Genomic DNA, 24,248 nt, shown 5'->3' on the forward strand with positions numbered 1-24,248 from the left:
AAAACATAGAAACATAGAAACATAGAAAATAGGTGCAGGAGTAGGCCATTCGGCCCTTCGAGCCTGCACCGCCATTCAATGAGTTCATGGCTGAACATGTAACTTCAGTACCCCATTCCTGCTTTCTCGCCATACCCCTTGATCCCCCTAATAGTAAGGACTACATCTAATTCCTTTTTGAATATATTTAGTGAATTGGCCTCAACAACTTTCTGTGGTAGAGAATTCCATAGGTTCACCACTCTCTGGGTGAAGAAGTTTCTCCTCATCTCGGTCCTAAATGGCTTACCCCTTATCCTTAGACTGTGACCCCTGGTTCTGGACTTCCCCAACATTGGGAACATTCTTCCTGCATCTAACCTGTCTAAACCCATCGCAATTTTAAATGTTTCTATGAGATCCCCTCTCATTCTTCTGAACTCTAGTGAATACAAGCCCAGTTGATCCAGTCTTTCTTGATATGTCAGTCCCGCCATCCCGCGAATCAGTCTGGTGAACCTTCGCTGCATTCCCTCAATAGCAAGAATGTCCTTCCTCAAGTTATGAGACCAAAACGCTACACAATACTCCAGGTGTGGCCTCACCAAGGCCCTGTACAACTGTAGTAACACCTCCCTGCCCCTGTACTCAAATCCCCTTGCTATGAAGGCCAACATGCCATTTGCTTTCTTAACCGCCTGCTGTACCTGCATGCCAACCTTCAATGACTAATGTACCATGATACCCAGGTCTCGTTGCACCTCCCCTTTTCCTAATCTGTCACCATTCAGATAATAGTCTGTCTCTCTGTTTTTACCACCAAAGTGGATAACCTCACATTTATCCACATTATACTTCATCTGCCATGCATTTGCCCACTCACCTAACCTATCCAAGTCACTCTGCAGCCTCATAGCATCCTCCTTGCAGCTCACACTGCCACCCAACTTAGTGTCATCTGCAAATTTGGAGATACATTTAATCCCCTCGTCTAAATCATTAATGTACAATGTAAACAGCTGGGGCCCCAGCACAGAACCTTGTGGTACCCCACTAGTCACTGCCTGCATCACATTAAGACACCCAGCTTGACTCGAGGCTTTATCAATTGGATGTTAACTTGGAGCACCAGCTTTGTCCTGAATACCAAGTAGATATCTCTTGAACAATTAACATTTATCTTTGACGTCACCTCTGCAAAGTCTATTTTGTAGTTCAGCCAAAACCAACACACCATATTTAAATTTTTCTTGCAAATAGATGGCTTGAAGTAGGTAACAACCAAATTTGTAACCTGGCAGGTTTTTCCCACTGGTTCTGCCCGGCTTCTGCAAATGTCACTAATTGACAACTTCAGCTGGCAATATAGTTGTCATTTTTATTACATGTTTCAGGCCATTTCAATATTGGCATAATGCTTCCATCTACTCGCCCTGAGGTATATTATGTTTATGAACCCCATTAAAATATTAACCAGAATCCTTCCCGATTACTGCTCACATTCCCTTGAGCATTCTAGAGTGGATACCAGTTAACTTGTCGACACTGATGGGTGGTTTTCCACGTTGGTGCTCTAATCCCATGTATATCAGGAAATTATACAATCCCTTTACCCCAGCCTGTGATTTTCCATCCATTAAAATTCATGGAAGGAAAAATCATTGACTTGGGTGTGCAATTCTCCAATATGCACCTCGAAAATTGCCCCTCAAATCTATTGAGTTTCTTCATAACACATCCTTTAATGATATGCATGTATGTCTCAAATCCCTGAGCCAAAAGGACTAGATCTGCAATAGTCAACTTGCATTTTTGTAACATCCCAACATATCTTCATCTTCCAGATCGAATCCCTTAAAGGATGTGTCTGGTCTCTTCTACAGACCAGCTTTCAGTAATTATAAGTCGATGATATTGTAGTGGCGGCACAAACACCGTATAAAAATTGTCAGGATAATATTCTATAGCTGGTCAGCTGATGGAGACAGATGGGCCTTTTGGGCTTTAATTAATAAACTATAAACAAAAGATATTCTGTGATGCCCTTTGGCTGCCACAATGTAGATGAATACCACATATCCAACTGGTGATATTTAAGGTGGCTGTGAATTCAAGCCATTTAGATTAATATAGAGGCACTATGGATTAAGATTTAAAACTAATTTGGAGGTTCCTTTGGTGGGCCACTAGTCAAAAAATGTCACATCACAATATAGTTGGGGCCAAAATTGTCACTTTTTTTTTAAGGCTCGTTAAAATGGAACGGGAAGGCCTCTCCAACCGGGGGCAGGCAGATAGTGTAACCCGTGTTTCCATCCCTTCGACCCGTTGTTGGCTGCACGGCGACGCCTTTTTCGCCCCGCGGGGGAAATCGCCCCACGGGAGCACAGCCGCCGCTGCTCAGTGCCCCTAACAGGTTCGCGCGGTGGGAAGCTGCCAGTGGCTGGGCGACACATCCGTCCTTAAAGGGGAGGGCGCGCCGCCACAGCCGCCATTTTGTTTTATTTGTTGGCCGAATCTGCAGTCGGCCAGACAATGGCGGCCACTGGTTTGGCCAGGCCACTAACAAGCAGCCAGCACCCCCTCTTGGGTGCCGGGCCAGCCTTCCCTAGTGGCCCAGTGGGTGCCAAGGAGGCCTCGCAGTGTCCCTCCCCTTTAAGTGAAGGGGAGGGATCTTGCTACACATCAGCGCTGCGCCGACGACACCACTTGCTTTCCGCCCCGACTCTCTTCCGGCCCCAACACCGCCCCCGTTCATTTTTTGCAGTCAAAAGTGCCCTATTTCCCTCTATTCCCCGCCCCATCTGTACTGGCGGTAATTCGAATTATCCATCCCAAACAGGGCGAAGGGCAATTTTGGCCCCGTTATCTCTTACCCCCAACCCCCTTGTTTTTAAAAAAAAGTGTTCTTCGAATGTGGGCACCGCTGGCAAGGCCAGCATTTATAGCCCATCCCTAATTGTCCTCAAGAAGGTGGCGGTGAGCCGCTGCAGTCAGTGTGGTGAAGGTACTCCCACAGTGCTGTTAGGGAGAGAGTTCCAGGATTTTGACCCAGCGACGACAAAGGAATGGCGATATATTTCCAAGTGTGTAACTTGGAGGGGAACTTGGAGGTGATGGAGTTCCCAAGCACCTGCTGCCCTTGTCCTTCTAGATGGTAGAGGTTGTCGGTTTGGGAAGTGCTGTCGAAGAAACCTTGGCGAGTTGCTGCAGTGCATCTTGTAGATGGTACACACTGCAGCCACAGTGGTGGTGGAGGATGTGAATGTTTAAGGTGGTGGATGGGGTTGCCAATCAAGCGGGCTGCTTTGTTCTAGATGGTGTCCAACTTCTTGAGTGTTGTTGGAGCTGCACTCATCCAGGCAATTGGAGAGTATTCCATTACACTCCTGACTTGTGCCTTGTAGATGGTAGAAAGGCTTTGCTGTGCCCTAACACGAGTCAACCGTGGAGTGCTAAGTATTGGCAGCTCAGCCAGCAGCTACTAAGAGACAATCTTGTGAAAACAAATTCTGTGATATATACATTTTAATAAATTGCCTTGTTACGCTCATCTCGAATGGTTCTTTTTTTGTGCATTTTGCGAGTGGAAGCCTTTTCTATTTCTGCACATCTCGGAATCCTCCAAAAAGGTGCTCGCAAGGCGATGTGGTTCCAATCAATGCAGCCCTGTACCTTTGGGAAGCCACCAATCCTGGAGAAGTCCACAGCCCTGTCATGCATTGCCTGGGCGCTCATGGGGAACTTTATATAGTCATTCTTCCGGGCATATAGTGCAGCAGTCACCTGCCGAATGCAGACATTTGTCGCATGTTGCGAAATGGCATGCACATCCCCAGTTGTAGCTTGGAACGATTCAGATGCATAGAATGAAAGTGCAGCTGTAACCTTCACTTCAACTGACAAAGCAGTCCGCCTGATGCTTCTAGGTTGGAGGTCTGCTTTTACTAACTCACAGATCTGAGTTACAATTTCATTGAGGAAAAGCAGCCTTCTGACACAGTCTGCATCACTCAGGTGCAGGTACAAACGCCTGTCTCTATATGCCCGACGTGGGTAAGGCCTCCTGCCCATCACCCTACGGGCTCTGAGGTTCCTCGTCGAATCAATTGTCTCCTCCGCAGCACCAACATGCAAAAGGCTTCTATAAGGTATGGCATTGGCAGTATTGCCCCCATGCTTAAATTTTACCTTTGCAAGAAGCTCAAAACAGCAGGCAGGCAGGACAAGGTTCTTTGTTCTCTCTCCCCACAAGGTCTGTATGGACTACACCCAAGTCTGAGCAGGCGCAGTGATCGGGTGCCCCCCACCGCCCCCCTCCCCGGGCTAAATTTGATGCGTAGTGCAGGCTACTGATGCCTTCCGTATGCGTTCCACAGCGCCCGCCCCCCCACTCCCCACCCCCGGGCTTCTTTTGCAGCCGAGCCCCAAACCCGTGTGTCCGGGCGCGGGACCGATCCTGCTGGCCTATGCTCCAACCCTCGAGCCCGCTTGCAGACGTTCGATGGCAGGGTGTCAGTTTAAAAAAAATGAAAACTTACAGAATTCCATCAAACTTCCATTTACTGCATTAAGGTAAAAAAAAATTAATCTTTATTATGCATATTTAAGTGTTCTTGACTCCCTCCAAAACTTTGCTGAAAAACAGTGGCGTCTTTCTGCACAGATTTTTCAATGTGCGCTGGTTTTTCTTAACTCACCAGGTTTTTCGGGCGTGGTCACATGTGCCGACCTAGGAGAATTTTTTTTTGGGCAAACTTACATAATTGACAAAAACTGGTGCAGAAATCAGGTTACGCCCCCTACTACGCAAAAAACAACAAACCTAAAAAAAACTAACTAATGGAGTTACGCTGGTGCACATTCCTTGGGGAAACTTTAATTTTTTTTTAAACGTACGCCAAAAAATTACTGGAGAAAGTTGAGCCCCGAGAGAGGCTTGAATCCACAGCAAGATTGCTACCAACTGAGCCAAGTTGACAGTGATAAGTGTTGTAAACACATACATTTATCAGAAAATAGGTTGGTTAAATTTGGCCATGTAAAATAATCAATTTCTGATTGTTAACTAGTTTCATAGCTCCTTCCTTCCGGTAAATTTTTTCTTTCCCTGCTGACTTTATTTAAAGGTTCAGCGGACATTAAAGGATAGCGCAGAAGATGATGGAGAAATAAATTGCAAAACAGATACCTTTTTTCAAAATGATTTTTTTGCTTAAAAAGTGAGGGCTATCCATGCTGGGAAATCGAACACGTGCCATTTCAAGTTTTCAGCCTCAGTATCAAGCACTCTCAGGTCAGATATAGCCCATTAGATAGAGTATAACCCCTTCAATCCCCACCCTCCACCCCAACCCAAAAATGTGCCTCAGTCCAATCAGTAGCTACATTAATTACAAAAAAGCTAAATAGCTGCATAAATTACTTTAGAAAACTTACTTCTGATGATCATAAAGATGTTGCCCATTGTTTCCAACGACTAGTATTACTGGGTTATTCTTCTACAAGTTACAAAAAGAAACAGTCAGCTCATCTTTCCACAATAATTATTTTGCAACATCATGATTGTTTTTTTTAAACTTTTGCTTCTAAAATGAAAAATTAACTTCTATTCACTGGCATAGCTTAAAAGATTCCACGTCAGCAATTCAACATCAGCACACTAATTCAATGATTACCATCTTACATTATTAATGTTCAAAATAATTTTTTTTGACTCACCACAAGTTTTTATATAGCGCCTTTAACGTAGCAAAACGTCCCAAGGCGCTTCTCAGGAGTGTTACAAGTCAAAAATTTGACACTGAGCCACACAAGGAGAAATTAGGGCAAATGACCAAAAGCTTGGTCAAAGAGGTAGGTTTTAAGGAGTGTCTTAAAGGAGGAAAGAGAGGTAGAGAGGTTTAGGGAAAGAATTTCAAAGCTTAGGGCCTAGGCAGTTGAAGGCACAGCCACCAATGGTTGAGCGATTATAATCAGGGATGCTTGAGGGCAGATATCTCGGGAGTTGTGGGGCTGGAGGAGATTACAGAGATAGGGAGGGGCGAGGCCATGGAGGGATTTGAAAACAAGGATGAGAATGTTGAAATCGAGGCATTGTTCAACCGGGAGCCAATGTAGGTCAGCAGGGTGATTGGTGAATGAGACTTGCTGCAAGTTAGAACATGGGCGGCCAAGTTTTGGATGACCTCAAGTTTACGTAGGGTAGAATGTGGGAGGTCAGCCAGGAGTGTGTTGGAATAGTCAAGTCTAGAGGTATCAAGGGCATGGATGAAAATTTCAGCAGCAGATGAGCTGAGGCGGGAGCAGAGATGGGCAATGTTAGAGGTGGAAACAGGCAGTCTTAGTTATGCCGCAGGTATGTAGTCGGAAACTCATTTAAGGGTCAAATATGATACCAAGATTGCAAACAGTCTGGTTTAGCCTTAGACAGATGCACTGTGCTGAACACCTGAGTGTTGGCTAAAACATTCAAAAAATAGATAGAGCAGTGAAGTAAACTATTGAAACAGGATTGAAACAATTATTTAAATCAAATGCCAGATGTATGAAGCTCTACACAACTATAATATTGAGAACAGAGCTCAAACGCCATTGGCATCTAAATGAATGGCACACATTAAAGCAGATTATGCAGTCACACAAGTCTGTGTTAATGTCGCTGAAATCTAGAACCCAACCCAGTACACTAACAAAGTACTCTTCAATTTACATTTAACTTCAGCCAGCAAGTGTTGTGTCATCTGGTATCAAATCAAGGATGATACCAGAAATACGAGGTTGTACCTATCAGGAAAGGATGAACAGGCTGGGTCGCTTTTCTCTTAAAAAGAGAAGGCTAAGGGGTGACCTAATAGGAGGTCTTTAAAATTATGAAAGATTTTGATAGAGTAGACATAGAGAGAGAGAGTTTCCACTTACGGGGAAGAGCAAAACTAGAGGCCATTAATACAAGATAGTTACCATGAAATCAAATAGGGAATTCAGAAGAAACTTCTTTACCTAGAGAGTGGTGAGAATGTGGAACTCTGCCATATGAAGTGGTTGAAGCAAATAGTATAGATTCATTTAAGGGGAAGCTAGATAAGTATACAAAGGAAGAGAGGGTTATGCTGATAAAGAGTTAGATGAGGAAAAACAGGAGGAGGCTCGAGTAGAGCATAAATGCCAGCGTCGACTGGTTGGGCTGAATGGCCTGTTTCTGCACTGTGTAATCCTATCTAATACTTCTGGACTCACGATTCATATGATTGAAGTCAGTTCTGTACAGCACATATTGCTATATGCTGGGGAGGAATTACAGTGCAAACTGTTTATGATGGACTAATTTTTGTCTGCTAAATGTGAAGTCTGAAAGGATTTAAGAGCCACAATTTGTGGAGTCATGAAAAACTGGAGAGCTGAAAAATAAAGTGAGCCGTGGCCATTTGTGGATTAAAAATGAACATGCATCCATTGGTATGTCAAAAAAGAAACAGATTATAGGAGAACTGTCAAATGGTTATTCAAATTCTCTCAAGACTGAGATCGCTAGATTTTTATGCACTAAGAGAATCGAGGGATATGGGGGCAAGGTGGGAAAGTGGAGTTGATGTTGAAGTTCAGCCATGACCTTATTGAATGGCGGAGCAGGCTCGAGGGGCCATGATACCTACTCCTGCTCCTATTTCTTATGTGCTGATGACATTTTGTCAAATGGTACATAAGGACATAAATAGGAATAGGAGTAGGCCATACGGCCCCTCGAGCCTGCTCCGCCATTTAATATCATGGCTGATCTGATCATGGACTCAGCTCCACTTCCCCGCTCGCTCCCCATAACCCTTTTATCGTTTAAGAAACTGTCTCTTTCTGTCTTAAATTTATTCAATGTCCCAGCTTCTACCACTCTGAGGCAGTGAATTCCACAGATTAACAACCCTCAGAAGAAATTTCCCCTCATCTGTTTTAAATGGGCGGCCCCTTATTCTAAGATCATGCCCTCTAGTTCTAGTCTCCCCCATCAGTGGAAACATCCTCTCTGCATCCACCTTGTCAAGCCCCCTCATAATCTTATACATTTCGATAAGATCACCTCTCATTCTTCTGAATTCCAATGAGTAGAGGCCCAATCTACTCAACCTTTCCTCATAAGTCAACCCCCTCATCCCCAGAATCAACCTAGTGAACCTTCTCTGAACTGACTCCAAAGCAAGTATATCCTTTCGTAAATATGGAAACCAAAACTGCATGCAGTATTCCAGGTGTGGCTTCACCAATACCTTATTTAGCTGTAGCAAGACTTCCCTGCTTTTATACTCCATCCCCTTTGCAATAAAGGCCAAGGTACCATTGGCCTTCCTGATCACTTGCTGTACCTGCATACTATCCTTTTGTGTTTCATGCACAAGTACCCCGAGGTCCCGTCGTACTGTGGCACTTTGCAATCTTTCTCCATTTAAATAATAACTTTCTCTTTGATTTTCTTTCCGCCAAAATGTATGACCTCACACTTTCCAACATTATACTCCATCTGCCAAATTTTTGCCCACTCACTTAGTCTGTCTATGTCCTTTTGCAGATTTTTTGTGTCCTCCTCACACATTGCTTTTCCTCCCATCTTTGTATCGTCAGCATACTTGGCTACATTACACTCAGTCCCCGCTTCCAAGTCGTTAATATAGATTGTAAATAGTTGGGGTCCCAGCACTGATCCCTGCGGCACCCCACTAGTTACTGCTTGTCAACCAGAGAATGAACCATTTATCCCGACTCTCTGTTTTCTGTTAGTTAGTCAATCCTCTATCCATGCTAATATATTACCCACAACCCTGTGAACTTTTATCTAGTAACCTTTTATGTGGCACCTTGTACACTCCAACTGCCCAAATCAGAGGAAAAATGCACTGAGTGCACATATACGAACATAATAATTGACGAGATTTTATTGAAACAAGTTAAAATAATTGCTTTGGCTTTTGATTTCTGTGAAATAGTCTTATATTTGTACATACCTTTCCATCATTGTCAAAGGAGTCAAAGAAAATACCAACACCATTCCACGAGTCAGCTGCTCCAAAAACTGGACCATCCAATCCTTGATCTGCTGTGTACCAGAGTGCCTAATCAGAAGAGGTGGGAGAAGTGAATTATAGTTGCAAATACCACAGCAATTTCTCACAATATAAAATAGAATTTTAAGATGTCATTACCAGTCCATCAGCTCCGACCCTTCCTCTCCCTGTCACACGGAAAGTAACTTCAATTTCCCAATTTTCAGAGTTAAATTTGCTTTTTGTCCAAACAGACCCCTTCTGACTTCTCAGTGATGGTGTTATACGGATTTGATCTGCACTAGGGATTGCGTCTAAAGAAAAAGAAAATGTCTCAATACATACAAATGTACAGAGTGATGAAACAACATTTGGCTGACTGAACCGGTTCAGTCCATAGAACATATTCAAATTATCCCATTTTGGACTCGACCCAGCCCACTCAATCTCCTGACGTAGGCAACCAACTACTGACAAGATCTCCAAAAAGATAAAACTCTGAAATTTTACTAATTCCTAAAAGGTAATCAAGTAAAACACCACGATATTAATCTGGATATTCAATTCTGACCAGCTGTCTTCTACCAGATGACTCCTTTACAGCAGCATATTAATCTGGTCCTCCATGTCTATCTTCATAACTTTTAATGATGCACACTAAAGGTGAAAAAGGCAAGCAAGCTAAAATATTAAAATTATGAAGTTACCAAAATGAGAACATCCAAACAAAGCATATTAATTACTGTCATGCAAGTAAAGATTTTCTTTAAACAATAATTTTTATACTTTAGCCTAATTGAGAGCCACACAAGCAATTTATACAGCTAAACCATTCACAAAGGAATCATCAGCAACATACTAAGAGCCATGTTATATTTGGGAGCTTTATAGTGGATACCTATGATACTTTAATTGATTTACATTAGTAACTCATAACTATCTCACATTTCAGTATAAAGACTGGAATTAATGATCAAATTAATTATGAAGCAAAGATTAATTGCCTGAAATTCTCAGTATCTAATTAAATGTACCAATCCATGGATTAAAATACAAATTTCATATTTTTCTGATATTGTAAAACCACTAGGGTAAAACCACGAGGATAATTGACAATTCCCAAGTTGTAGTCTTACATGTGAAGTACTGTAATGGTTACAAGTACAACAAAAACAGACTGAATCTTTCCTGTCCATTGTTCATGTAAAAGAAATCTAAACAGCATTAGCCAGCTTTGAGACCACATAGGCATTACAACAGAAATCAATCCTGTCCTCATCCAACAGCCATTTCTAGCAGTGATCATCAACTACAGATCAACAGCAGGAACCCTGGTCAACTTTCCCCTTCCTAACCCAGGGGTGCTGAAGCCAACTGTTATATCACCAGCACCACTCTAGCCGATATCAGTTAACTTTGTGTGGATAAGGGACCAAGCCCAAGGACCCTATTAATCTGCACAGGTCAGCTATTAACCACCTTATAACTTGAGTTGGTGATTTGGTAATGTCTATAGCTACTTACAATCTATATTCATGGCTTAGACGTCAGTTGTGGTTCAGTTGGTAGCACACTTGCCTCGGAGTCAGAAGGTTGTAGGTTCAAGTCCCACTCCAGGGGCTCGAGCACATAAATCTAGACTGACACTCCAGTGCAGTGCTAAGGGAGTGCTGCACTGTCAGAGGTGTCGTCTTTTGGATGAGACGTTAACTGAGGCCCCGTCTGCTCCCTCAAGTGGACGTAAAAGATCCCATGGCACTATTTCAAAGAGCAGGAAAATTATCCCTAGTGTCCTGACCAATATTTATCCCTCAAACAACTGATCATTATCACAGTGCTGTTTGTGGGAGCTTGCTGTGCACAAATTGGCTGCCATGTTTCTCACATTACAATAGTGACTACACTCCAAAAGTGCTTAATTGGCTGCAAAGTGCTTTGAGATGTTTGGTAGTCATAAACTATGCCATAAATGTCTTTCTTTCTTTAAATGAAGCGGCCGAGTACAATGTATCAAAGTTTGATGAGTATACAAAGCTAGGTGGGAAAGTAAGCGGTGAGGAGGACAAAGAGCCTGCAAAGGGATATAGCCACGTTAAGTGAGTGGGGAATGAGGTGGCAGATGGAGTATAATGTGGGGAAATGTGAGGTTATTCACTTTTGTAGGAAGAATTTTAAAAAAAACTGAATTTTTTTTTTAAATGGTAAGAAACTATTAAATGCTGGTGTCCTCGCACAGAAAACACAAAAGGGGGCGAAAATGCCCAGCGCCCCAATTGGGGACGGTAACCATCTGGGACCTGGCACAGAAGTTCCACCCCGCCACTGAATTTGGCTTACCGCCCCTCAAAAGAAGCGGACTGCAATCTCACCCACTCCACTTCCTTTTGGGGGGGGCAGTTTCCGGGGCGTTACTGGGCAAGGATAGCAGCGCTACGCGGATGCTCCACGTAGTAGCGATGACGCGCTTCAATGCCCCTCCCCTTCACTTAAAAGGGAGGGCTGCTGTGCACACTGCAAGGCCTCTGATGGCCTCCACTAGGCCACCAGGGCAGCCCGGCACCCAAACCGGATTTCCGGGCTGCACAATGATGGCCCGGACCATGCTAGGGCTACCATAGTAGAACCTACCCGAGAGTCGGCAATCAACAAAAGATGGCGGCCCGGGGCGCTGGCGCCTTCCGCTGTAAGGAACACCCAGAGAGCGGATGTCGACCAGCTTGGCAACTCGCGAAACTGACGTTGACATCCGCTTGCCCCAGCCTCACAGCCTATGGGGTGCTAACCATGGGGCTGCCTAAAAGATAATCAAATAAAACATCACGATATTCATCGCTGATTGTGCGGTGGCCCAGGGCGCTAACAGCAGGGTTGCCGTGACAGCGCCACTGCAAACTCCAGGGAGGCGGTACGCCCTCTCCCCCAGGCAAAACGACTCCTCCGCCCCATTAGTGCCCCCCTCCCCCGGAGGCATTAATGGGGCTTTAAAAAGGGGTAATTTCGCCCCAGAGAGTTAGCATATAGGTACAGTAAGCAATTATGAAGGCAAATAGGATGTTGGCCTTTATTGTAAGGGGGTTGGAGTACAAGAGTAAAGAAGTCTTACTACACTTATACAGGGTTTTGGTGAGACTACATCTGGAGTACTGTACACAGTTTTGGTCCCTATATCTGAGAAAGGACATACATGCCTTAGAGTGGTGCAACAAAGGCTCACTCGATTGATCCCTGAGATGAAAAGGTTGTCCTATGAGGAGAGATTGAGCCTATACTTTCTGGAGTGTAGAAGACTGGGTGGTGATATAATTGAAACATACAAGATTCTGAGGGAGATTGACAGGGTAAATGCTGAGAGATTGTTTCCCCTGCTGGAAAGTCTACAACTAGGGGGCATAGTCCTCGGATAAGGGGCCGGCCATTTAAGACAGAGAGGAGGAGGAATTTCCTCACTCAGTGGATTGTGAATCTTTGGAATTCTCTATACCCAAAGGGCTGTGGATGCCGAGTTGTTAAGTATATTCTGAGTTAGATTTTTTTTTTACTGTTGGGGAATGAAGGGATATGGGAATCAGATGGGAAAATTGAGTTGAGGGGGTTGTAGGAGGCAAAAAAAAAAAGAGAATATTGTTCACGATTCAAATGTTCGCCTAGTACTAGGCGGACTGCATGCAATGTTCGCATTCTCAAGATCATTCTCTTTGTACCAATACACCTCAGATTCAAACTGCATCCATGGAATATTGTGTTCAGTTTTGGTCTCCTAATCTGAGGAAGGACGTTCTTGCTATTGAGGGAGTGCAGCGAAGGTTCACCAGACTGATTCCCAGGATGGCAGGACTGACATACGAGGAGAGACTGGATCAACTGGGCCTGTATTCACTGGAGTTTAGAAGAATGAGAGGGGATCTCATAGAAACATATAAAATTCTGACAGGATTGGACAGGTTAGAGGCAGGAAGAATGCTCCCGATGCTGGCGAAGTCCAGAACCAGGGTCACAGTCTAAGGATAAGGGGTAAGCCATTCAGGACTGAGATAAGGAGAAACTTCTTCACTCAGCGAGTTGTTAACCTGTGGAATTCTCTACCGCAGAAAGTTGTTGAGGCCAGTTCGTTAGATATATTCAAAAGGGAGTTAGATATGGCCCTTACGGCTAAAGGGATCAAGGGGTATGGAGAGAAAGCAGGAAAAGGGTACTGAGGTTGAATGATCAGCCATGATCTTATTGAATGGCAGTGCAGGCTTAAAGGGCCGAATGGCCTACTCCTGCACCTAATTTCTATGTTTCTATATAGATGGGGTGCATTAGCCATTTCTGTATTAATGAATTTTAAACAAAATTACAGACACATCTGCAGCAACCTGTAATGAGAAACCGATTTCATGACTATCTGGCTACTTTCAAAATGATCAGCCCAATAGGCTAATTTGTTCCTATGTTTTGATGTTTCAATAAATATATTGGCTGCACTGGTTAATCACCAAAAGCTTGCTTTGCCCACCTTGATTATTGCTCTGTATTTATGTTTTGGGTACTTTCTAATGAGTTGCTTGGCTTTTACTTAAAAAACTCAAAACCATGCTCCAAAATCTACTACCTTCTGATTTCAACAAAGGATTTCTAATCAAAATATTACAGATCATTTTGACTTCTCCAGATATTTAAACATGCCCCCAGGGTATATTCTTTTTTAAAAAAACAACCTACACATTATTTTCAAGCCAGTAGCTACGTAAACAATAGGAGCATTGAACCTGCTTTCAGATTTCACAACATAGCAATTACTCGAGTCAGAAGAATACCAACAATACTTTTAGTTTTACAATTCCAAAGATGAGAGAAGTTACTGGTTTTTAATTTATTCTTTAGTCTTGCAGTGTGGGCATTGCTGGCAAGACCAGTATTTATTGCCCATCCCTAGTTGCTCGCTGAAGGAAGTGGTTGGCCGCATTCTTGAACCATTGCAATTCATATAGTGGTTAGATACAACTGTGGCTTACTAGGCAACTTCAAAGTTGAGGATTGACCATGCCAGTGTGTCAGATATAGGCCAGCTCAAGTAAGAAGGTTTGCTTCCCTAAAGAACATTAGTGGAGCAGTTGGGTTTTTACAATGCTTCATTGTCGCTTTTACTGTTCCAGCTTTTTACTTGCAGATGTTCAAATTCGCAAACGGCTATGGTGGGATTTGAACACTCACTCTTTGGGATTATTGGTCCAGAACTCTGGATTATTAATGCAGTAACATATCCACCACATTATCGTTCACATGTAAATTTCTATTAAATTATAAATTATACAACTTTCCAAGAGGTAAATAATACAAAATATCACCAGAATATTAACATTTCTAATGAGTGTAATGTTTTAGATAAAATGTAAAGAAGCCTACCAACACCAAATGATAAGGCAGATTAAAGGATCCCCAATAAATAACTTATCATGCTTGCTACTGATACAACAGGCAGTATTCGACTTTTCACATATGGTTTTTTCACAACAGTAATCTATGTTAGATGTTCCAAGGTTCAATGGAAATTATCACTTTCACTCCCCCAACATACCACACAATTATGATTGTAACTGCACAAATTTTCCACGTTGAAATTCCAGCACAATATTTCCCAACAATTATACTATGGGGATTATACAGACATCAAACTGTGTTAATCATTACAATCAGGAGCACAATCTCAATAAAATTAAAAAGTTAAAAGGAATGTGAATTTTAAGTTATAAAACATGATTTCAAACAGATGAAATCATCAGTGAAGAGCACTTTTGGTTCAACACAAAAATAGTAGTAATCCTGGTGTGATAACTAATTATCAAAATATAATTTACAGGTTATGCCATGCCCCATCACATGCAGTGAAATAAACAATTTATGTTCAAATCGCTTAATTCAATTACAGGAGTCTCATCTGCTATTTCATTAACTACTGGCAAAAATGCACAAAAAAATAACTAAACCTAACAATTTAGGTTTAAACAATTAAACCTAAAAATAAAACACTGAAGGTGGCTTAACCATGGCTAACAAGGGAAATTAAGGATAGTGTTAGATCCAAGGAAGAGGCATATAAATTGGCCAGAAAAAGCAGCAAAACTGAGGACTGGGAGAAATTTAGAATTCAGCAGAGGAGGACAAAGGGTTTAATTAGGAGGGGGAAAATAGAGTACGAGAGGAAGCTTGCCGGGAACATAAAAACTGACTGCAAAAGCTTCTATAGATATGTGAAGAGAAAAAGATTAGTGAAGACAAACATAGGTCCCTTGCAGTCGGACTCAGGTGAATTAATAATGGGGAACAAAGAAATGGCAGACCAATTGAACAAATACTTCGGTTCTGCCTTCACGAAGGAAGACACAAATGACCTTCCGGATGTACTAGGGGACCGAGGGTCTAGTGAGAAGGAGGAACTGAAGGATATCCTTATTAGGCGGAAAATTGTGTTGGGGAAATTGATGGGATTGAAGGCCGATAAATCCCCAGGGCCTGATTGTCTGCATCCCAGAGTACTTAAGTGGCCCTAGAAATAGTGGATGCATTGGTGATCATTTTCCAACAGTCTATTGATTCTGGATCAGTTCCTATGGACTGGAGGGTACCTAATGTAACACCAATTTTTTTTAAAAAGGAGGGAGAGAAAACAGGTAATTATAGACCAGTTAGCCTGATATCAGTAGTGGGGAAAATGTTGGAATCAATTTATTAAGGATGAAATAGCAGCACATTTGGAAAGCAGTGACAGGATCGGTCCAAGTCAGCATGGATTTGTAAAAGGGAAATCATGCTGGACAAATCTTCTGGAATCTTTTTTGAGGATGTAACTAGTAGAGTGGACAAGGGAGAACCAGTGGATGTGGTGTCTTTGGACTTTCAAAAGGCCTTTGACAAGGTCCCACATAAGAGATTGGTGTGCAAAATCAAAGCACATGGTATTGGGGGTAATGTACTGGCGTGGATAGAGAATTGGTTGGCAGACAGGAAGCAGAGAGTCGGGATAAACGGGTCATTTTTGGAATGAGAGGCAGTGACTAGTGGGGTGCCACTGGGCTCAGTGATGGGACCCCAACTCTTTACGATATATATTAATGATTTGGATGAAGGAATTGAGTGTAACATCTCCAAGTTTGCAGTTGACACTAAACTGGGTGGCGGTGAGAGCTGTGAGGAGGATGCCAAGAGGCTGCACGGTGATTTGGACAGGTTAGGTGAGTGGGCAAATGCATGGCAGATGCAGTATAATGTGGATAAATGTGAGGTTATCCACTTTGGTGGCAAAAGCACGAAGGCAGATTATTATCTGAATGGTGGCAGATTAGGAAAAGGGGAGGTGCAACGAGACCTGGGTGTCATGATTCATCAGACTTTGAAAGTTGGCATGCAGGTGGTGAAGGCGGCAAATGGCATGTTGGCCTTCATAGCTAGGGGATTTGAGAATAGGAGCAGGGAGGTCTTACTGCAATTGTACAGGGCCTTGGTGAGGCCTCACCTGGAATATTGTGTTCAGTTTTGGTCTCCTAATCTGAGGAAGGACATTCTTGCTATTGAGGGAGTGCAGCGAGGGTTAACCAGACTGATTCCAGGGATGGCTGGACTGACATATGAGGAGAGACTGGATCAACTGGGCCTTTATACACTGGAGTTTAGAAGGATGAGAGGGGATCTCATAGAAATGTATAAGATTCTGACGGGACGGGACAGGTTAGATGCGGGAAGAATGTTCCCGATGTTGGGGAAAGTCCAGAACCAGGGGACACAGTCTTAGGATAAGGGGTAGGCCATTTAGGACTGAGATGAGTAGAAACTTCTTCACTCAGAGAGTTGTTAACCTGTGGAATTGCCTGCTGCAGAGAGTCGTTGATGCCAGTTCATTGGATATATTCAAGAGGGAGTTAGATATGGCCCTTACGGCTAAAGGGATCAAGGGGTATGGAGAGAAAGCGGGAAAGGGGTACTGAGGTGAATGATCAGCCATGATCATATTGAATTGTGGTGCAGGCTCAAAGGGCCGAATGTCCTACTCCTGCACCTATTTTCTATGTTTAATTTATAAGATGACCCAGAATTTGCGATCAGCAGCGAAGCGGCGATGATAACCGCTAACCCCGAAGAAAGCTGCCCACAAAGATCTCATGATCTCTGTGGTGACAATTTTATCTATAGTGGGAGATCCCTATTGTGAGCTGTGACATCAACAAGCTATCTAAGTAGCCAATCACAATGCTGAATTCTCAGACGGGGAACCAGTGAAAGAAGTTGCTTTTATACAGATTTTTTAAAAATGTTAGAGTGAACACAGATTGGGGCACCCACATGGGTAACAGGTAAACCTGAAATAAGTATGAACAAACTTAATAAAAAAACTTTTTTTTAAGTTTAACAACTGTAATTTATTATGGAGAAATTTGACACTCCACAAAATTAAAATGTATTTTTCAGGGCCATAACTTTTGTTTAGCAGTCAGTACGGTGTTAAAACCCCAGTTTCACTTAATCCAACAAAGCCCAACTTTGAATGGGGCATTTAGCAGTGATATTACCACAGAAAAGCCAAAGTTTGTGTCAGTTTTGCTGATTGCTAGCAATGGGGGGGCGTGGGGGAAAAGGGAGGGGAAGGCACCACAACGCAGCCAGTATCGGAGCAGTGAATGACTGGCCGCAACTTCAGGATTTCCGCAATTAAAAGCACATGTTTAACGCCTGAAGTTGCAGTCAGTTTCAAAGCAATCACGGTCTTTGCTGTTATTACCCACCACAAATTCCAGGCCAATATAGGCTGAAGGATACAGCAAAGTTGAGAGGATGCTACCAAGCTGTGAGAAATGACCTCTCATGGCATCATAGCAACCTCTCAACAGGTTACTCCCTTTCAATAGGTTATGATATACAGTTTATTCCACTTAATTTAAACATTTTAAGCATTAAATTTCCACTTTGCTATGTTAGTCACATTACTCAATTCAAATTACTGGATAATTCAAAAACCTTTTAGTGCAAATTATAAGTTAAGAGTTACTAGGAATAAACAGACTTTTTCAAAATTGAATCTGAAAAAGGTGCCCAAGGTCATCAGATTTCAGTCTGCCAGGGGCTGGGCCACAAGCACAGCATCTGTATATTCCACATTTTTTTCCTTTATATTTGTTAGTACTGAGTTGTATAAATTGAGCTGCTGTATGATAATGCCAGGAATTACTACCGTATTTGTACATTTGAGTATAAAACTTTATAAGAAACAGCCTTTCTAGTATTAAAAAATATTTTCTGCAATGATTACATCAATGGAGTACTAAAGTACCATGTGCAGTTCTGGTCACCACATTACAGGAAAGATGTGATTGCACTGGAAAGGGTGCAGAGGAGATTAACAAGAATGTTGCCTGGACTGGAGAATTTTGGCTATGAGGAAAGATTGGAAATGCTGGGTCTGTTTTCCTTGGAACAGGAGGCTAAGAGGAGACCCAATTGAGGTGTATAAAATTATAGGGGGCCTGGATAAAGTTGATAGGAAATACCAGTTTCCCTTGGCAGAGGGGTCAACAACCAGGGGGCATAGAGTTAAAGTAATTGGGTAGAGGTTTAGAGGATATATGAGGGGAAATTTCTTTACCCAGAGGATGGTGGGGGTCTGGAACTCACTGCCTGAAATGGTGGTAGAGGCAGAAACCCTCATCACCTTTAAAAAGATACTTGGATGTACACTTAAAGTGCCGTAACCTACAGGGCTACAGAACAAGTGCTGGAAAGTGGGATTAGGCTGGATAGCTCTTGGTCGGCCAATGCGGTCACGATGGGCCGAAATGGCCTCCTTCTGTGCTGTAAATTTCTATGATTACATTGACTGCCTTATGAAAGTCTGGACAGGAGCAACACTTTCCAGTATCTATCATGTATATATTATTTAGGATTTCTTTTTTTTACTTTGAGCTAACAAAGACAGACACAGCACTGTCTCAGTGCTTGATTCGGGATGTAGTGGTCATGATACTGGACTAACAAACCAGAGGTTCTGATTTCAAATCTTACTAGTGGAAAGCTGTGAAATTAAAATGTATTAAACTTGGTTATTTATGGACTAGCACCAGAAAATAATTACCACAAAAGTCACTGGACTGTCAAAAATGCACTGTCTTTGAGCGAAGGGAATCTACCACCTTCACCCAGTCTGGCTTATGTCATGTCCCACACAATACAGCAGGACAACTCCAACCCAGCCAATTACTCTGCTATCTACAAAGCACAAGTCAGGAGTGTGATGGCATATCCTCCACTTGCTTAAACGAGGGCAGCTATAACACCACTCAGAAATCTCAACACAATCCAGGGCAAAGCAGTCCATTTGATTGGCACCCCACCCATTTCCTCCACCAAGGTGTACGATTTACAGAATACACTGCAACACCTCAACAAGGCTTCCTCAGCAGCACCTCCCAAGCCCGCAATCTCTATCACCTTGAAAGGCAAGGGTAGCAGATACATGGGAACAGTATCACCTCAAAGTTTTCCTCCCAACACCATCCTGACTTGGACATGTATCGCTGTATCAAAATCTTCAAACTTCCTACGTAACAGCACTATGGCAGCACCTTCACCTCATGGACTGCAATTAAAGAAGCCCCCCACCCCTGCCGCCACCACCTACATAAAAGGGTAACAGATGCACACCGACATCCTCAAAACAAATAAAAGTTGACAATGCAATCTGAGGTGGCCTAGCAAGCTAAGTTATATGGAGCAAGATGATTCCATAAGAACTCACAGTTGCCTGTTGAGCTTATGTCTAGTACATTAAATTTGTGCAAAAATTCCCATAAAGTTCAGTAGTTACGGATACCAATGTAAGGATGTAACAAAACATAATTCTCTTCCATGCATTTTTAATTCCACGCTAGAATCAGTATGTTGCAGCCCATATAGAAGTGTTGGATCTCAGAATGCACCTAGAACAGTTCAGTCAAGAAAATATTGAAATTCTCAGATTTACCTGAAAAGTCACATCAAAACAAGAAACACTGGACAACTTTTTAAACTGATCTCAGTAAGCCTTTTTACTGTTAGCACAGACACACACAACACTTTTATTACCTGTGTGCACATATATAAATAACGTAGAATGTTGATTTACATTTAAATCCGTTTAAGTTTTAGCCAGGGCCTGAGAAAACTTGAACAGTTCCAGTGATGAGGGGGAATAACGGTTAAAATAACGGTTAGGGCTCTTTCATTTGGAAGTGGCGCGCACACTGGCTTTTTTCCTGAAAAAAAAGTCAACTATTCTGATGTGCAGCACTTAAAAGGCTCAGTAGCAGCCAGACGTGTCCGGCTCTCGGTGACCTCCAATCCTGCTGCTGGCAGCTCTGGGGAAGCTGCACCAACTTCATGAAGCTTCAAGATCGGCAGCAAACCTCCTCTTATTTAGACCACGACCTTGCCGAGACTGGCACGGGGCCTCACTACCTGCCGCGACCCCCATGAAGCAGCTTAGCCCAAACCCACCTTATCCCTCCCCCCCGTCCGCATTGATGTACAGTGACCCGCTCCGACTTACTGCCCGTGTGCATCCAGAAGGGGACGGTGCTGTCGCTGTGCACCAGGTGAGGCCCTTTGAAGCTGTACTTGTACTCGAACCGGCGGGTCGGCACCTCGCCGGCGATGACCTGGAGCAGCAGCAGCTGGAGCTGCAGGAGGACGACAAACGAGCCGACCACTGTCACCCGCGCCGCCATCTTCGCACTGCCGACACCGCGGCCGCGGCACGCCGGGAAATCTGCTAGAGCCAACACGGCGCTCTCCCATTGGACAGCGCGGCCGCGGCTCAGCCCGGGTGAAGGGACATGTGCAGCCTGCAGGGCTCAGGGGGGCTTCACCTGTACCCGGTACATGGACAGAGAACCACTGGCAAGCCTGGTCAACTGCATCTTCAACATGACTACTTAACTAGTAAACATTGGCTTTACTGGAGGCTAACCAGGTTTGGTAACTAGAAAGTACTGTTGCCAGTGTTAGCAGCTGGACTTAATGTATTTAACTTTTTTTTTCCTGGAGGCATAACTTGTTTAAAATAAACAGGTTAATGTTACCAATAATGGAGAGAGGAATGCCATAGAAATGTATTAAGAGTTCAACTGCTAATAGAGACAACAGTAATTTCTGTTATTCTCTATCTAGCTATCATTCTGTCTGTCTATCTATCTATCTGTATCTTATTAAACACCTTCAATCTGCGTGCACTTTGTTATGTATGTAAACTTTATAATAGTGTAAGACGTGCCACCAGGAGGAGCACCTGTTAGAGACCCAAGGGTCACCTGCACACCTCGTGCAAACAAGTATAAAAGATTGTCTGCCATGCTGATTCTTCAATCTGGAGTTAGATTAAAGACAACAAGGTCATATCAGTTTGAGCTTACAGCATACAGTCTTGTGGAGTTATTCTGAACATAACAATTGGCAACGAGTAACACATCACGAACCTTCAAGTGGTTATTGTTGTGTATCTGTAAAGCATGCACTCCCATGTTCCGCCACCAGCGAGCTCATTCCCTGAAGTCCCACCCTTGGGAGCACTGTATATAAGGCCTGTTCCTCACTCTGGAGTGTCTTATTAAAGACTGAGGTCACTGTTACTTTAACCTCCCTATGTGCAGCCTCATCTGTGTTAGGAACACAATAACTGGCGACGAAAATACGAATCCAACGCAAAGATGCAGCAAACTGGGCCTCCTGGAGAAGTTCTCGGAGGGTGAGGACTGGGAAGCCTCTGTCGAACGGCTAGACCAGTACTTAAGAACATAAGAACATAAGAATTAGGAACAGGAGTAGGCCATCTAGTCCTTTGAGCCTGCTCCGCCATTCAATAAGATTATGGCTGATCTGGCCTTTGTAGCCAACGAGCTGGACGGAGAAGGAAGCGCTGCAAAAAGGAGAGCGGTCTTCCTCATGGTCTGCGGGGCACCGACCTACAGCCTCATGAAGAATCATCTGGCTCCGGTGAAACTCACAGATAAGTCATATGAGGAGCTGTGTACACTGGTTCTGGAGCATCTTAACCCGAGGGAAAGCGTGCTGATGGCGAGGTATCGGTTCTACACGTGCCAGCGATCTGAAGGTCAGGAAGTGGTAAGCAACGTCACCGAGCTAAGGCGACTTGCAGGACAATGTGAGTTTGATGGCTACCTGGAGCAAATGCTCAGAGACTTTTTTGTACTGGGCATTGGCCACGAGACCATCCTACGAAAACTTTTGACTCTAGAGCCACCGACCCTCAGTAAGGCCATTGCGATAGCACAGGCGTTTATGTCCACCAGTGATAACACCAAACAAATCTCTCAGCACACAAGTGCTAGCAATGTTCATAAATTAACTGGAACTGTGTTTTCAAGCAGAAATGTACAGGGCAGAACCCACGAGTCTGCAACTGCCAGCAAGCCTCAGGTGACCCAGATGACGCAGAGTCCCCAACAAATGATGAATGCAAGGCAGTTCACACCTTGTTCACGTTGTGGAGGCTTCCATTCAGCCTATTCATGCCGCTTCATAGGGTATGTTTGCAAGAATTGTGGAACAATGGGGCACCTCCAACGAGCTTCCAAACGAGCTGCAAGCTCTGCAAAACCTGCTAACCATCACGTGGCAGAGGAAGATCGGTCCATGGTGGATCAAAGCAATTTTGAGCCTCAGAGAGAGGAGGCAGATGCTGAAGTACATGGGGTGCACACATTTTCGCCGAAATGTCCACCTATAATGCTAAACGTAAAAATGAATGGCTTACCCGCGCTAGTCAATCCATCATGAGTAAAAAGATGTTTGAGAGACTGTGGTGCAACAAGGGATTCAGACCAGCCCTCCTGAGCGCCATCCACACGAAACTGAGAAGGTACACCAAAGAGCTTATCACTGTCCTGGACAGCGCTATGGTAAAGGTCACCTATGAGGACACGGTGCACGAACTGCCACTCTGGATTGTCCCGGGCGATGGCCCCACACTGCTTGGAAGGAGCTGGCTGGGCAAAATCCGTTGGAACTGGGATGACATCCGAGTGCTATCACATGTTGATGAGGCCTCATGTACCCAGGTTCTTAACAAATTTCCTTCCTTTTTGAACAAGGCATTGGAAACTTTTCCGGGGCGAAGGTGCGGATCCACTTGGTCCCAGAGGCACGACCCATTCACCACAAGGCGCGGGCGGTGCCTCACATGATGAGGGAGAGAGTGGAAATTGAGCTGGACAGGCTGCAACGCGAGGGCATTATCTTCCCAGTGGAATTCAGCGAGTGGGCCAGCCCGATTGTTTCAGTACTCACAAGTGATGGCACAGTCAGGATTTGCGGCGATTATAAAGTAACTATTAATCGTTTCTTACTACAGGACCAATACCCGCTACCTAAGGCAGACGACCTATTTGCAACGCTGACACGAGGCAAGATGTTCACCAAGCTCCACCTGACTTAGGCCTACATGACGCAGGAGCTGGAGGAGTTTACGAAGGGCCTCACCAGCATCAACACGAACAAGGGACTGTTCATCTACAACAGATGCCCGTTTGGAGTTCGGTCGGCTGCAGCGATCTTCCAGAGAAACATGGAGAGCCGACTCAAGTCGGTACCACACATGGTGGTCTTTCAGGACGACATATTGGTCACGGGTCGGGACACCGCCGAGCACCTACAAAATCTGGAGGAGGTCCTCCAGTGACTGGATCGCGTAGGGCTGTGGCTGAAGAAGTCGAAATGCGTCTTCATGGCAACAGAAGTGGAGTTTTTGAGGAGATAGATCGCGGCGGACGGCATTCGGCCCATAGATGCCAAGACAGAGGCTTTCAAGAACGCGCCCAGGCCACAGAATGTCACAGAGCTGCGGTCGTTCCTGGGACTCCTCAACTATTTTGGTAACTTCCTACTGGGGTTAAGCACCCTTTTAGAGCCCCTGCATGTGTTATTACGCAAAGGTGAGAACTGGGTATGGGGAAAAAAAACAAGTAATTGCTTTTGAGAAAGCCAGAAACATTTTATGCTACTATTTACAATATACATCAATGATTTAGATGAAGGAATTGAGTGTAGTATCTCCAAGTTTGCACATGACACTAAGCTGGGTGGCGTTGTGAGCTGTGAGGAGAATGCTAAGAGACTGCAGGGTGACTTGGACAGGTTAGTTGAGTGGGGAAATGCATGGAAGATGCAGTATAATGTGGATAAATGTGAGGTTATCCACTTTGGTGGCAAAAACAC

At 43.9% G+C, this 24,248-nt stretch overlaps 1 protein-coding gene across 1 annotated transcript in view; it reads right to left on the minus strand.

Moving 5' to 3' along the window:
• The window catches only part of lman1 (lectin, mannose-binding, 1), an 83,344-nt gene extending 62,569 nt beyond the window's left edge, over positions 1-20,775 (minus strand). The window contains exons 1-4 of the mRNA XM_070867897.1: positions 20,566-20,775; positions 9,171-9,325; positions 8,973-9,080; positions 5,419-5,480 (exon numbers count right to left, since the gene is read on the minus strand). Of these exons, the coding sequence (XP_070723998.1) occupies positions 5,419-5,480; positions 8,973-9,080; positions 9,171-9,325; positions 20,566-20,743 (503 nt within the window). The 5' untranslated portion in view covers positions 20,744-20,775. The remainder of the gene's footprint in view (positions 1-5,418; positions 5,481-8,972; positions 9,081-9,170; positions 9,326-20,565) is intronic.
• Positions 20,776-24,248: the final 3,473 nt, after the last annotated feature.

The sequence above is a fragment of the Pristiophorus japonicus genome, chromosome 2 (genome assembly GCF_044704955.1).
Source record: "Pristiophorus japonicus isolate sPriJap1 chromosome 2, sPriJap1.hap1, whole genome shotgun sequence".
Lineage (NCBI taxonomy): Eukaryota > Metazoa > Chordata > Chondrichthyes > Pristiophoridae > Pristiophorus > Pristiophorus japonicus.